The sequence below is a fragment of the Oncorhynchus clarkii genome, chromosome 12 (genome assembly GCF_045791955.1).
Source record: "Oncorhynchus clarkii lewisi isolate Uvic-CL-2024 chromosome 12, UVic_Ocla_1.0, whole genome shotgun sequence".
Taxonomy (NCBI): Eukaryota; Metazoa; Chordata; class Actinopteri; order Salmoniformes; family Salmonidae; genus Oncorhynchus; species Oncorhynchus clarkii.
The window spans coordinates 51822025-51835347 of NC_092158.1; the positions used below are offsets into that span (position 1 = coordinate 51822025).

Here is a 13323-nt window from a genome sequence, read left to right on the forward strand (position 1 = left end):
CGATACGCCATGCATTAGGCTTTTCAATAGTTCCACGGCCAAAAACTCTAAAATGATCATAAAATATTCATGAAAACAAATATTTGCTATTCGGTCTTAATTTAAGATTCGAATTAGGCATTAGGTTAGCGGTGAGTGTTAAGGTTAGGTTTAACATTTGACTGTTCAGAAATGTAATTGAAGAAATAAAAAGGCAGGGTTTCGCCGTAATTAGGACCGTGCATTAGGCCTCCGGCCCATCCCTCGTATATTACCATTCACAACAACTTTCTATGGATGTGTTCCCTTTGCACTTTGGTCAAATTTAGTAGCCTCGCAAAGCTGCCTGATCCCGCGAGCTTACACTGAATGTTGCTCCACAGATATCAGCAACATTCATGTAGGCTCGCCGGATCAGGTGGCTTTGCGAGGCTACAAAAGTAGTCCACTATAGGGAATAGGGTGTTATTTTTGACACTCCCTATGTCTCTCTGCTGTGTGTGTTGTGAGACTGAAAAGGCCCTTTACTCTGAGTTCTTTATGGAAAGGCGTACGCCTGTCTGGGTTGTGAGAGAAAATATACACAGTGTACAAAACATTAGGAACACCTTTCCATGACACAGACTGACCAGGAGAATCCAGGTTGAAAGCTATGATCCCTTATTGATGTCACCTGTCAAAACCACTTCAATCAGTGTAGATGAACGGGAGGAGAAATAATATTTTTTAAGCCTCGAGACAATTGAGACATGGAGTGTGTAAGTGTGCCATTCAGAGGGTGAATTGGCAAGACAAAAAAAAATGTAAGTGCCTTTGAACGGGGTACGGCAGCAAGTACAAGTTCAATGCGTATTCCTCTAGACACAAGTAACTATAAGGGTCAATCGATGTACAGTAATCAAGTATTTGTGAATTAGGCCTATCTTTTGCACATTGCAGCTTCACAATGAACTGCCATGTTATCGAAAATGATTAATTGTACCAAATAAGTATTTAACAATCTTCCAAGGCCAATACATCACAGCGGCAAAGATGTATATAGATTTTTCACATGTTGATTTCCAATACTTTCCCCCTCATCTAAAACTACCTACAATAATCTTAGAGAATACCTTGGATATGATCTAATGCTTCACATCGGACTTCATCCATCCAGATAATAATAGAATATGATTGGATGAGAAGGTCCACATCCAGTGAGAGCCAGAGCCCGGTCTCATAGACTAGACGTAACCTAGTAAATGTAAATCCGGAACACTCAAATTAGTATGTGTTACATTTGGTATGGTTACCTAAGATAGACGGTTACTTAAGGCAAAAAAACGAAAGCAGGATGGTGGGTCGGGGGGTGGATGAGTGGGGCGTAAAACGGGAACTTCTAGCGTCCCAAAAGGTTGCAAGTTCGAATCTCAACCCGGACAACTAACGTTTTAGCAACTTTGAAACGGTTTACTACTGTTTAGCTCCTTTCCAACCACTTAGCATGTTAGCTAACCCTTCTCCTAACCTTAACCATTTAACCTAACTCCTAAACGTAACCCTAGCTAACTTTAGCCTACTAGCTAACCCATGCCACCCAGCTAGAATTCGTAACATATCATACATTTCCGCAAATTCAGAACATATTGTACATTTTTGCAAATTCAGAACGTATAATATGAATTGTAATTCTTAAAATACCATACAAAAAGGGGTGATGGACGTCTACAGACCAAACGAAACGTAACATGTCATACTAGGCCACCTGTAGCACCCGATGTCACAGGAAGGCAAAACGATAATCAAGGATAACAACCACCCGAGCCACTGCCTGTTCACCCTGCTATCACCCAGAAGGTGAGGTCAGTAGAGGTGCATCAAAGCTGGGACCGAGAGACTGAAAAACAGCTTATCTCCAGGCCATCAGACTGTTAAACAGCCATCAGTAGTACCTTAGAGGCTGCTGCCCTATATACATATAGACTTGTTATCACTAATATGGGAACATTGGTCACTTTAATGTTTACATATTTTGCATTACTCATCTCATAAGTAAATACTGTATCTGAGTCTATGCCGCTCCAACATTGCTAGTCAAATATTGATATATTCTTAATTCCATTCCTTTACTTTAGATGTGTGTATTGTTGTGAAATTGTTAGATATTACTTGTTAGATATTACTGCGCTGTTGGAGCTAGAAACACAAGCATTTCGCTACATCCGCAATAACATCTGCTAAACATGTGTATGTGACCAATATAATTGTATCTGATTTAAACGGAGTACCTTGGATTTATGTACAGAATAATACGAAATGCACTGAGACCAGGTCGGGCTGAGAGACAGTTACCCCACCAAGAGAGCCTGTCGATTGGGCACCCTCCCTGCCTGACTGCCCTGGATCCATTTCACTGCAGATATTTCTCCCCTCCGCTTCCATTACTATTCAAAGGGGCATCAATCCAAAGTTCTGCAAGCCCATTGATTGTGGAGGTAGCAAGACTAAGCACTCTGCACTTGAGCAGGGAAACACTCTCCCCTGAGGGAAGGAAAGGCATTCAGTGGCCAAGTAGATAGTAAACACCTCAACGCAGCAGAACAGAACAAGGCAACAAGCCTTATCAACCCGCTGACAGCTGTCCTGATCCCAGAGCAGAGCCGTCAACAGGGGACAATGGATGGACGCTAAAAGCTAACGCGCTCCAGGCTCCATTAATAACCCTCGACCCAAGGCTGCTACCCAAATGGCACCCTATTCCCTATACAGTGCACCACGTCCGATCAGGGCCCATAGGGGACAGGCTGCTATTTTGGGACGCAGCACAAGTCACAGGAGATGTCCAGACGGAGATGGCCAATAGTAAACAGGAGGAGGCTTAAAGATGCAGGGGAGCAGCACCCCACAGCAGCAGCAGTCCCCATTACTGTGGCCCTGGCCTGAATTGTACGATTGGAGACCATTGACTCTGGTCCCTCGGGAACCCATCAAAACAAACTAGAGCCTCGGGCAGTCAGACCAGGAAGTTTACAGTGACACAGGGGGATGGAGACAGGCTTCACGGGGTTCAGGCCAGGGAAAACAGTGGGCCGGATATTGGCTTCTGTCATTTGAAGCCATCCATAGTGAATCAGTGTCACTTTCTAATTGCGTCGCTCACTTGTTAATCTTATTCCAATGTGTTTGAGTATTCATTAAGGCATGATCTGCTATGTCAATATTGAATACCAATGCTCCCGTTTGGAAGTAGCTAATTCATTCGCAATAGCATTCACATAGTAGTCTAATAAGTGAAAAGAGTTTGTCCAGCACTGCCACAGATGAGAAGGACTCCGGTAGATGAGTGACCACTGTTCAGAGGAAAAATGGAATGGCATAACACAACCATTTCCCAACCACAGAACAGTAGCTCGAAAGAGATGGGAGTCAATACCCCCGGACGGCCAACCGTAAGGGAGCGTCAGAAACTCGTGAATTCATCAGATTCCTCCTCAGCTCGGGCACAACACAAATGATCATGACCTTGTTGCTATTTCGGTCCATACTGTAGCTTCAGTTTAGTCTGGTGCTCGAGCTGATGGGCTTAAAGGGGAACTTCATTAACCTTTCTCCTCAGGTCCGCTCGTCTCATCAACGGCGGGCGGCACACGTCGACTCTCATTAGCCACGTCTTCAAACGGGCTGCTTCTCTTCTCATCTCAAACAGACGGATGACGGACTACATGGGAAGATGGGATGTGTGATCTCTTATCTCCTATCATAGATGTGTCTTAGTTAGCAGTAAAAGCCATTCAAAGTTATTTGATCAAAAAAGCAGCGGATAAGATACTTTATTAGGCCACACGAGTTGGAAATTTGTCTTCTGCGTTTTCCCAACCCCTTCCAAGACACACACACAAATGGTGTGCGCCTAAGGTAAAAATGTTTTTGACAACACCGCGCCCAGAACTTGTGGTGGTTAGACCAAAATTAAAGGGCAAAGGCCTAACATGATCTACCCTTTCCATAAATCATAGACATTGATTTCTGAGCATTAGCTTGTGGTTTAGGCTATAGAGCCATTTATTCACTTCAATCAATGCAAACATTTAGTCAACCTTACGCTAATTCTGAAGAACAACAGAGCCTAAAAAGCTGAAGTGTAGATCACAAATCCATTCAACACAAAATGTCGAGAACCCATTAACTTGGTCAAAAGGAGTTCAACGGAAAATGGAGTAACTTGGAACGCAGACCTGGAGAGACAAGAGATTGGCATTAACGTGTCAACCATCTTCACACCCCTCCCTCATTAAGACAGTTCTCATAACGAAGACAACCATCTTCACACCCCTCCCTCATTAAGACAGTTCTCATAACGAAGACAAGCATCTTGGAAGCTCTCAACACCAAGATGTCTGGTCCCTTGGCGACACTGTGATTTTACTGGCAGTCGTCTGTCAGGACGCCTGAGTAACCTGTGATTAGGGGCCGAGTCAGGCTGGATGGATGGACACCTTAGCACAGGAGAGAGACAGACAGCCCCCGGTCCTGCAGCTCAGGTGGGCAAAATGTTGTCAATCAGACGGTCAAGTAAGAGGAATAATCAACCAGCCCAGAACAGCCCAACCAGCATAGTGACAGAGCCATAGACACTCACTCACATTTACCTTTCATGCTGTGCATTCCAAATTCAACCTCATCATGCATAGTGTAAAGACTCATTTCATCAGTCACACCATTCAAAATAGGACATGGGCTCAACCACACAAACCTGTCACTCGGTTAAAACATTTTTTTTGCAGAATGCATTGTGAAATCTGAATGTCCAATTAATAAATACACGCCCATAATCTAAATAATGCATTTGAATTGACAGCAAAGCATGCATGAATAAATGAGAAAAGCAGCGGCTGTACAGTTCACACCTAAACGCAGAGCATCACACACACAGCATCCTAACCCAGCAGAGTGCGCTGGCCACAGAAGGGATTACGACATCGCTTACTTTGGAGGACCACGGCTGCAAGCAGTTGGCATAGCAACGGACAAGGAAAGCCATGTTCAGAGCGAGAGCAGGGAGGCAAAGTTTCCCCTTTCGACACCAAAAGACAGGGGGGAAAAGGAAGAGGAGGAAAAGAAAGCAGACGCCGATTAGACTGGAGGCTTCTTTCGCAAGGAAATCGCCCCTGAAAGAGATCAAATCCTCAACGTTGTCCAAATGTCCTCGGGCGTTAGTTGTCAGTTTGCAATTGTTCATTCAGGTTCTGGCAGTGACTGTCACACGTCAATCAAAGAGGGAAGCCAATGCCAATGGCGAGAGAGGCATTTAGAGGATCACTAGTGACCCTCCACATTCAAATGAAGAAATGTATTTAAAAAGCTGGACTCAGTAACAATTATCCATTCGACATCTCCAGAGTGCTAAATGCATTAAATCCCAAAGACATAGCAGGTTGCATGGCCACAGCCTCAACGACCAGCGATCCTGCAAACTTGCTCAAGTTCAGACGTGCTGTAAAACTGTAGACAGGAGGATCCTTAAGAGAGAAGTCAAAGGGTTGAGGAAAAGTCATTTAAAGTCCCTGGTAGTTTTCTTTCCATCTTTTCAACCTGTTTGTAACTATGGCTGACAGACGGCCTATTCTCCAGGGCAGAGCCAGCGGTGCCGTCACTAGTCAATAGTCCCAGAGAGAGAGAGAGAGACCACGAGCAGGACTTCCAGTCAGTCAGCATGCACTCATCTGTGTCTATTTCCCTCCTCACACCGCCTGGCTCACTGCAGCTCTCTTCCTCCCTCTCCAGCTCTCTCTGTCTGTAGCTCTCCAGCAGCACGTGTGTGCGCGCGCGTGCGTGCCCGTCCGTCTCCAGAGGGGCCAGACTGCCTGCTCCCGTTCCCCAGCTCAGAGTGCACAGACCCAGGCTAGCGCAGACCCCCCCCCCCCGGAGAACCTCCCATCGATTTGACGGTTCACCGCAAAGAGCCAACGGCTAATAGGCGGAGGGAGGGAGGGGGGAGGGGAGCCCGGCTGAAAAAGAATGACATCACCTGGGCAGGGAGAGGGATGGGAGGAGGGATAGATGAGGGATAGATGGAGGGAGGAAGAGGAGGAGGGATAGATGGAGGGAGGAAGAGGAGGAGAGAGCGAGTGCCAGGGGGAAACTGCATTAGACCGATTGGCTGTCTAGCGGGAGTGGAGAGAGGTAGAGAACCGAGAGAGGGAGACTAGAAAGAAGAGGAGCATCTTTATTGATCAGGCAGCAACATAAAGCCTTGTGCATTCAGCCACCTCCACTCCTTTAAATAAATGGCGAAATAACTAAAGAGAGAGGGAAAAAAAGCATAAATCACAGCACGTTATCTGAACACAGAACAGGGGGCGGCAGCACGCGTCTGCTAGGGAAATATGCTAATGCATTGCCTTTCACAAACGCTCCAAATCATGTGCCTGGTTGTGAAATAGGATTTGAAATCGAGTAGATGGCTTTGATTTTGCAGCACAGGCGTATTATCCCAGTTGCACTGTGAAGCACACTGAATTATACCTGGGCCAGAGACTGCGGTACCAAAACGAAATATGAGAAAATGTGTACTACTGAAAAGGAAGAGTACGAAACCCTTTCGCTGAAACAAAGAAACCCAAACCTATAAACAGCCACGACTCCCTTATGGAGAGCTGCAGAATGCAGCCGGCGGTGAGGGAGGAGGATGTGAAACTTTCTAAGTCATTAGGTTCTCTACTTCAGCCTGCTGTCGAGTAAATGTGTCCGTGTCGGAAAGTCTTCTCTCCCTGCACCACTGTGCTGAAGAGAGGAATAACTCAAGCCCGTTTCCCCCGCTCCGCGCGCTACCGCGTGCTGCTAAAGGATGACATCATTCTTTTAGAGAGCAGCCAATAGGAGGCCAGCACATAGAGCCTTTCTGGGAGCGCTGTCCGTAAAGAGGAGAGATGTTTTGCTTGGGGATCTCTCCCTCCACACCCACTCCTACCTGACCCCAGCCCCTCAGCGTGAATAAAATGACCTTTCATGTAATTGATTAGAAGTTGGTAGACGAAGGAGGGGAGGGAGGGAGACAGCGAGCGTGTGTGATGGTGAAAGCCAGCTGCAGCCTCGATCAGAATTGTGTGGGGGCTCTCCCCTCTTTTTTTCTTTTTTTTTAATACAGGAGGCACAAACACATCTCAGCAAACCCGGTCGTACCATCCACGACTCAAAACACAAAAACAAAGGGAGGCATTCTGCTAATCACTGAATTCCTCCTCAAACAGTCACAGAGGAACCTTGAGGAGTGCCTTTTCATGCAAATCCTTCCAAACCCGCCACCACAAACAAACACAGTCATCAGTTGCATCTACTAACTGCTCTACTGACCAACAACAATTCACAGCCTTTTCGCATGAGAAAAAAAAAGAAAATGGCTCTGATTCTGAGGCAGTCAAGGCAGCAGAGAGAGTTCGGGCAGGATGTACATCCTGTGTGTGTGTGTGTCTAAGAGAGAGTAATGTGAACAGATAGGCCTAAGCCTAGCAAGATAATGAACAATACCAACATGTCCATGAGCTAAAAACTGCCAACGCAGGCAGGCAGCACCAAGGAGACATGATTGCATCATTCCACAGGCCAGTCATCAGGGGACTTCAGTCAAACAACTGGTCTCCAGCTACAACAGCGCTGCTTGTGAACACACCATTAGAGTATGTAGAACCAGGAAGGAAGCTATATAAGTTTGCCAAATACATTTAAACTCAGTTTTTTACAATTCCTGACATTTAAGCAAAGAGGCACTGAGTTTGAAGTTAAGCCTTGAAATACATCCACAGGTCCACCTCCAATTGACTCAAATTATGTCAATTAGCCTATCAGAAGCTTCTAAAGCCAAAACATAATTTTCTTGAATTGTCCAGGCTGTTTAAAGGCACAGTCAACTTAGTGTATGTAAACTTCTGACCCACTGGAATTGTGATACAGTGAATTATAAGTGAAATAAGCTGTCTGTAAACAATTGTTGGAAAAATTACTTGTCATGCACAAAGTAGATGTCCTAAACGACTTGCCAAAACTATAGTTGATTAACAAGAAATTTGTGGAGTGGTTAAAAAAGCCAGTTTTAATGACTCCAACCTAAGTGGATGTAAACTTCCGACTGTATACTGTACAATGGCCATCCCTGCTCTGATCAACAAGATTGTGATTCTAATTGGAATGTATAGAGTGTGTGGGCATCAGTGTGTGTGTGTTGGGATTTCTCCCATGGGACTCATTGTCCCTGCAGTGCTCAGGAGAATGACAGTGGCGAGACGGGATCCCTCGATATCCCTGAGCCATAGCAAAGCTCAGTGAACACTGAACAATAACACACACACACACACACACACACACACACCCCCGCTAGGCCGCCTCCGTCTGTGTGTGTGACCATCAAGCTGTGTTGGGTATACTATCACAGACAAACGTGTGTGTGTGTGTGGGAGGGGGCACCGGGCTTACATTCACAGCTAATCAGTTGTGCGCGGACAATTAGAATGTGTGAGCTGCCGAAAGCAGAATGCTGAGTTCTGTGAAAAGCTGTACAACTTCCACACAGAGAACGTTTCTTTCTTTCTTCACCAGCCACTTGCATATATTTTGGACCACTGCCTATTTCATTAAATGCAACAACAACAACAAAACAAATCATGAATACAATTGGTTCTCCCCAAATAATCTTCCCCTACCAAATACCTCCTGCAACAGTGAACGCAGAAAGTTGCTATTCTAATAATTGGTGTTACACATTTCTTTTTTTCCTTTTAAGAGCAGAAAAATGAAACCTGTTGCCTTTGGTCTACAGCTCTTTATAGAATCCGTATGATACAAAATAATCCCATGCTTGAGATTCCAGACCCCCGTTCCCTCAAATGATTTGGGGTATTGAGCAAATGTTGTTCTTGTGAGCGGAAACTTGATCGTTGTGAGAATTTTGTGCAACTTCCAGCGCGCGTCTACAGTGAGGCCGTACCCCTTACAATTTTAGACAGTAGCCAATAGGCCATTGTGGTAATTTCTGCATAATGTAGACCTACCAACAAAACCAATAGAGCAAATCCCAGAACATTTTCACATGGAAATAGCTTTTGATTTCTATGATATAGTCTACAGTAGCCTGTATGTGGTGGTCATTGCATGAAACTTCATTGTTATTATTATTATTATTATTATTATTATTATTATTATTATGTTTTTTCTCCCCAATGTCGTGGTATCCAATTGGTAGTTACAGTCTCACCGCTGCTACTCCCCTACGGACTCGGGAGAGGCGAAGGTCGAGAGCCGTGAGTCCTCCGAAGCCTCTTGACACACTGCTTGTCTAACCCGGAAGCCAGCCGCACCAATGTGTCGGAAGAAAACACTGTACAACTGCCGACTGTGTCAGCGTGTACAGCGCCCGGCCCGCCACAGGAGTCACTAGAGCGCGATGGGATAAGGACCGGCTGGCCAAACCCTCCCCCTAACCCAGACGACGCTGGGACAATTGTGCGCCGCCCCATGGGTCACCCGGTCAAGACTGGCTGCGACACAGCCCGGGATCGAACCCGGATCTGTAGAGATGTCTCAAGCACTGCAGTGCCTTAGACCACTGCGCCACTCGGGAGGCCCGTTTAGACATTATGAAGGGCTTGACATTAATTCATGATTTTTTACTTGGTCTGTAACAACATGGGCCAAATAGGTAACTGTAAATTGCATTGTATTGTGTTGAATGACGCAAGAAACCACTTTACACAATAAAATCTCCTATTATTACCATACAGATAATTAGACAATGTAGACTATCACTCTGCGTATTGGCTTATTTGCATATTCAAGACTGTCTCAAAATACAACACTGCCCCCTTTAATTAATACATACACTTTGTTTTACCTGACTGGCTTTTCAAAGACAGCTTGAAATGTAGCCTACAAGTTGCAGGAAGCAGTAACTCCCCACTGCTGACCTATACTTATCTATAACTGGACTAATAACTCGCTAACTAGCAAAGAATGTCAACAAATGTGCACACGCACGGCTCTGAACAGAAAGACCACTCATGGGCTACCCCCGCCAATAGAATTCTACTCTGAAGTACGCCGTCTCTGTCTACCACAAAATCACTGCATCAGTCTGGCAAAGTTAGAAGTGTGTTGGTTTGTTGCATTGAAAAGGGTCCGATGTAACGTTGATTCGATCAGAGAAAACGTTGATCTATACAGTGCAAACTAATGGGGCGAACTCGGCCAAGTTCAATGTCTTGCGTCTGTGCGCGGCCTGGCATTTCTTCTGCGAGGCAGTCCTGGAGGAAGTGCGCGGCCGCACACACGCGCAGCTTAGAGGGAACATTGGTCCAGACCACCAATATGCCCACGGTTTAAACAGGCAAGCCCCTTTGGCCATATGAATAGTTGATGAAGGCTCCATCACAATGCTTTCCTGCTCCACTACCCACACAAAGTGCTCCAGCAGACCGCTGTGCTGTGGTATGGTGTACTGTACTGGGTACCGTTCTCCGGCTTGGAGCCCACTTCTCTCCTGCAAAACAGGAATTCCTGCCTTTTAACAGGGCCTTTCCTTCCCACCCAGTCCCTGTAGGGAGAATGGGGAGATGAGAGGCAAGAGAGAGGAGGGAATAGAGGGAAGAGGGGGGAGGAGAAGAGAGCGAGGAGGAGAGGGAAGAGAGCGAGGAGGAGAGGGAAGAGAGCGAGGAGGAGAGGGAGAGAGGAGAAGAAGAGGGGGCAGTGAGAGGGGAAGAGGAGAGAGGAGGGAACGTGTTGCCTGTGTGTGAGCGTGCATGTCTTGGACTGGTGACCCCAGAAGCCTCATGGCAAAGTGCCTGCCTGGCTTGAGCAGAACAGTCCGGCTCCATAGCATTCCAAGTACTATGAAAATAAGAGCCTTCCCCTGGAGCTGGGGAGGAAAGGGGGGGGGGGTCAGCAAGGCTGTCATCTTAGCTACGATGATGTAATCACTAAAATTAGCCCCAGAGGCAGCAGCGGTGCAAGCAGCACAGAGGGAATGATGTTAACATTTAGATGTAGGTCTGGCCTGGATCGTAGCCTGCGGTATCTTCTCAGGTCCCAGATCCGCTCGCCCTGGTCTGCTTGTTCCCGCTGGTTTCACATGACACACTCTCTCCAGGGTTTTCACTTGCATATACCGGTAGTCAAAGTGGCTGGCCTGATAAGTGTTTTACAGTGCTGTTGCTACAGCTGCTGTGCTCTTATTATGGAATATCAGAGCAGTTAATTACTGTGTTGTAAAAAAGCCTTGTAGTGTTTGTATAACGGTACATCAGCGCAGGCTGGTGTTGTGTGTGTTTGCCTGGTGTGCTGGGGCTGGGAGGCTGAGGGGTGGTGGCTGGGTGGAGGGGGGCTGGGAGGCTGAGGGGTGGTGGCTGGGTGGAGGGAAAAGACATGATAAATCACCCAGCAGCCTCAGGCCTCAATAAAGGGGGGGAGCATAGAAGTGAAAACCCCCAGAGGTCTCCTCTGCTCCCAACCCCCTCTTCCCCTTCCTCCTCTCACCGCCACACCACTGGCCAACATCCCAGCTCTATCCCTCACCCCAGGGGCCGTTTGGCTCTGACAGAGGGGCACACTACGACCCCTGCCGCTCGGGGGTTAAATGTGCATTTTGATAGGACGAGACGGGATAGCGCTAAATGCCGAGATGGAGCGAAGTGGACGTGTGCCACAACACGTCATATCCCAGACAAGGTCACGGAGAGTAGGGGGACAAGACAGAGAACATCATGCTCGCCTCTAAAAGATGACACGAGGGTCTCTGTGACAGCAAGTGAGCGAGCAGCCATTTGCAGCACGACGCCAAGAGACACATCCCAATGTCATCATGACCTACAGTATCTACAGAGCCCGGCGGAGATGTGGAGCTGACGTGTAAATTAGCACTGGGATCAGGGTACAGACAGACAGCCTTCTATGTAACGCAACCCAGCCAGCAGCGCACTGACTCATCTCTAATGGCTGAACACCTCAGACTCTGTGATGATCGGGAGACCGAAATACACAGAGATACAACATCCGCCGAGACCTGATGATTAGTCACTAACCAACTGAGCGACTAGCGCTGAAGCTACGCTAAAGCTAGGCTGCGTTCCAATAGCCGTGAATGTTTCCACACACGTAGATGCTAACGCTAGCTACGTGACTGGTGGAGGTGCTGGTGCCAGAGAGGTTAGAGGACAGGAAGGGTAAGAGGAAGAGAGGCACAGCCTGCAGCAGACGTCTTGCAGACTGACAGGAAGTGAAATACCGCAGACCGTTGACTAGCCTAGCGACCTGCTTCTGCTACTAGCTGGGTGTCACGCGCCAAGACAAAGCAGAGACGTGCAGACGAGTGATCATCTCTCTCCAACATGAATGTAGCCTAGTCATTCTATTCAGGCCAAGTTGAGACATTCATGGGTTAGTTACCGGGTAGACCAGGTCTCGTAGAAACGTAATGATCCATGTAATAGTGTCTTTGCTAGGAAAGCACTTAGTACATCATTCTGAAGGCCAGGTGAGGTGATGTGTCCTTTTAAGGCATTGTGTGTGTGTGTGTGTGTGTAATTGAGGAAGGCAATTGATGTCCTAATAAAGTGGGCCAACGGAGTCATCCTTCCGTTCATTCGTCAGCATCCGTATATTAAATCCCATGGTGCATCATGGTAGTAATGCACCCCAGGTCTCCAGGGGGCTTAGCCTGGAGGAGGGTGATATTTCTGGATCAATGACAGCCAATGTCAACAGCACGTCATAGGGATACTCATCAATTAGGGCCACGGGTAGACACAACGACACCGCTTTTGTCTGGTATACACAACATAGCCTGACGGTCCAGTTTGTTGGCGCTTTAGCAAAGTCGTCTCAAAATATATCCTGGCGGACCTTACGGGTCCTTGAGGAGAAATTTGTTCAGCATGAGGAAAGACACCTACACACAAAGTTTCAAGTATCTAGGTCAATGTGGGCGTGTATGTGAGCGTGTAAGAGAGACATGCGTAGAATGTTTTTCCCCCTGTGTCGTACAACAGCTGATGAAACATTGTGTCAGTGTTATTTCCTGTCGCTGGTTGAAGACACAATCTACAATGGATCATCTAAATCAGCAGGTTTTCAGAAGTTTTCGGGTTTTTCCCCTCCCACTCACAGACGATCCTAGCAAAATTCTTGATTGAGAAATAGTTCTTTGCAAAAAAAAAGTTTTCTATTAAAATGGGCACAAAAGCTATGACAGGAAGGTACTTAATTGTTACCCAGAAATGACCTGATATGGATATAAAAACGTCTGCATTGGGGCCTTTAACAGACACCGCCACACTCAGTGAAGAAGTCAAGCTTCCGACGTACCTGGTTATACGCATAATC

The 13323-nt window shown here is 46.7% G+C and overlaps 1 protein-coding gene across 1 annotated transcript in view; it reads right to left on the reverse strand.

The window, feature by feature from the left end:
• The window catches only part of LOC139420789 (Rap guanine nucleotide exchange factor (GEF) 6), a 132567-nt gene that overhangs the window by 68021 nt on the left and 51223 nt on the right, over window positions 1-13323 (reverse strand). Inside the window, exon 7 of the mRNA XM_071171056.1 lies at window positions 13306-13323. Coding sequence (XP_071027157.1) covers window positions 13306-13323 — 18 coding nt within the window. The remainder of the gene's footprint in view (window positions 1-13305) is intronic.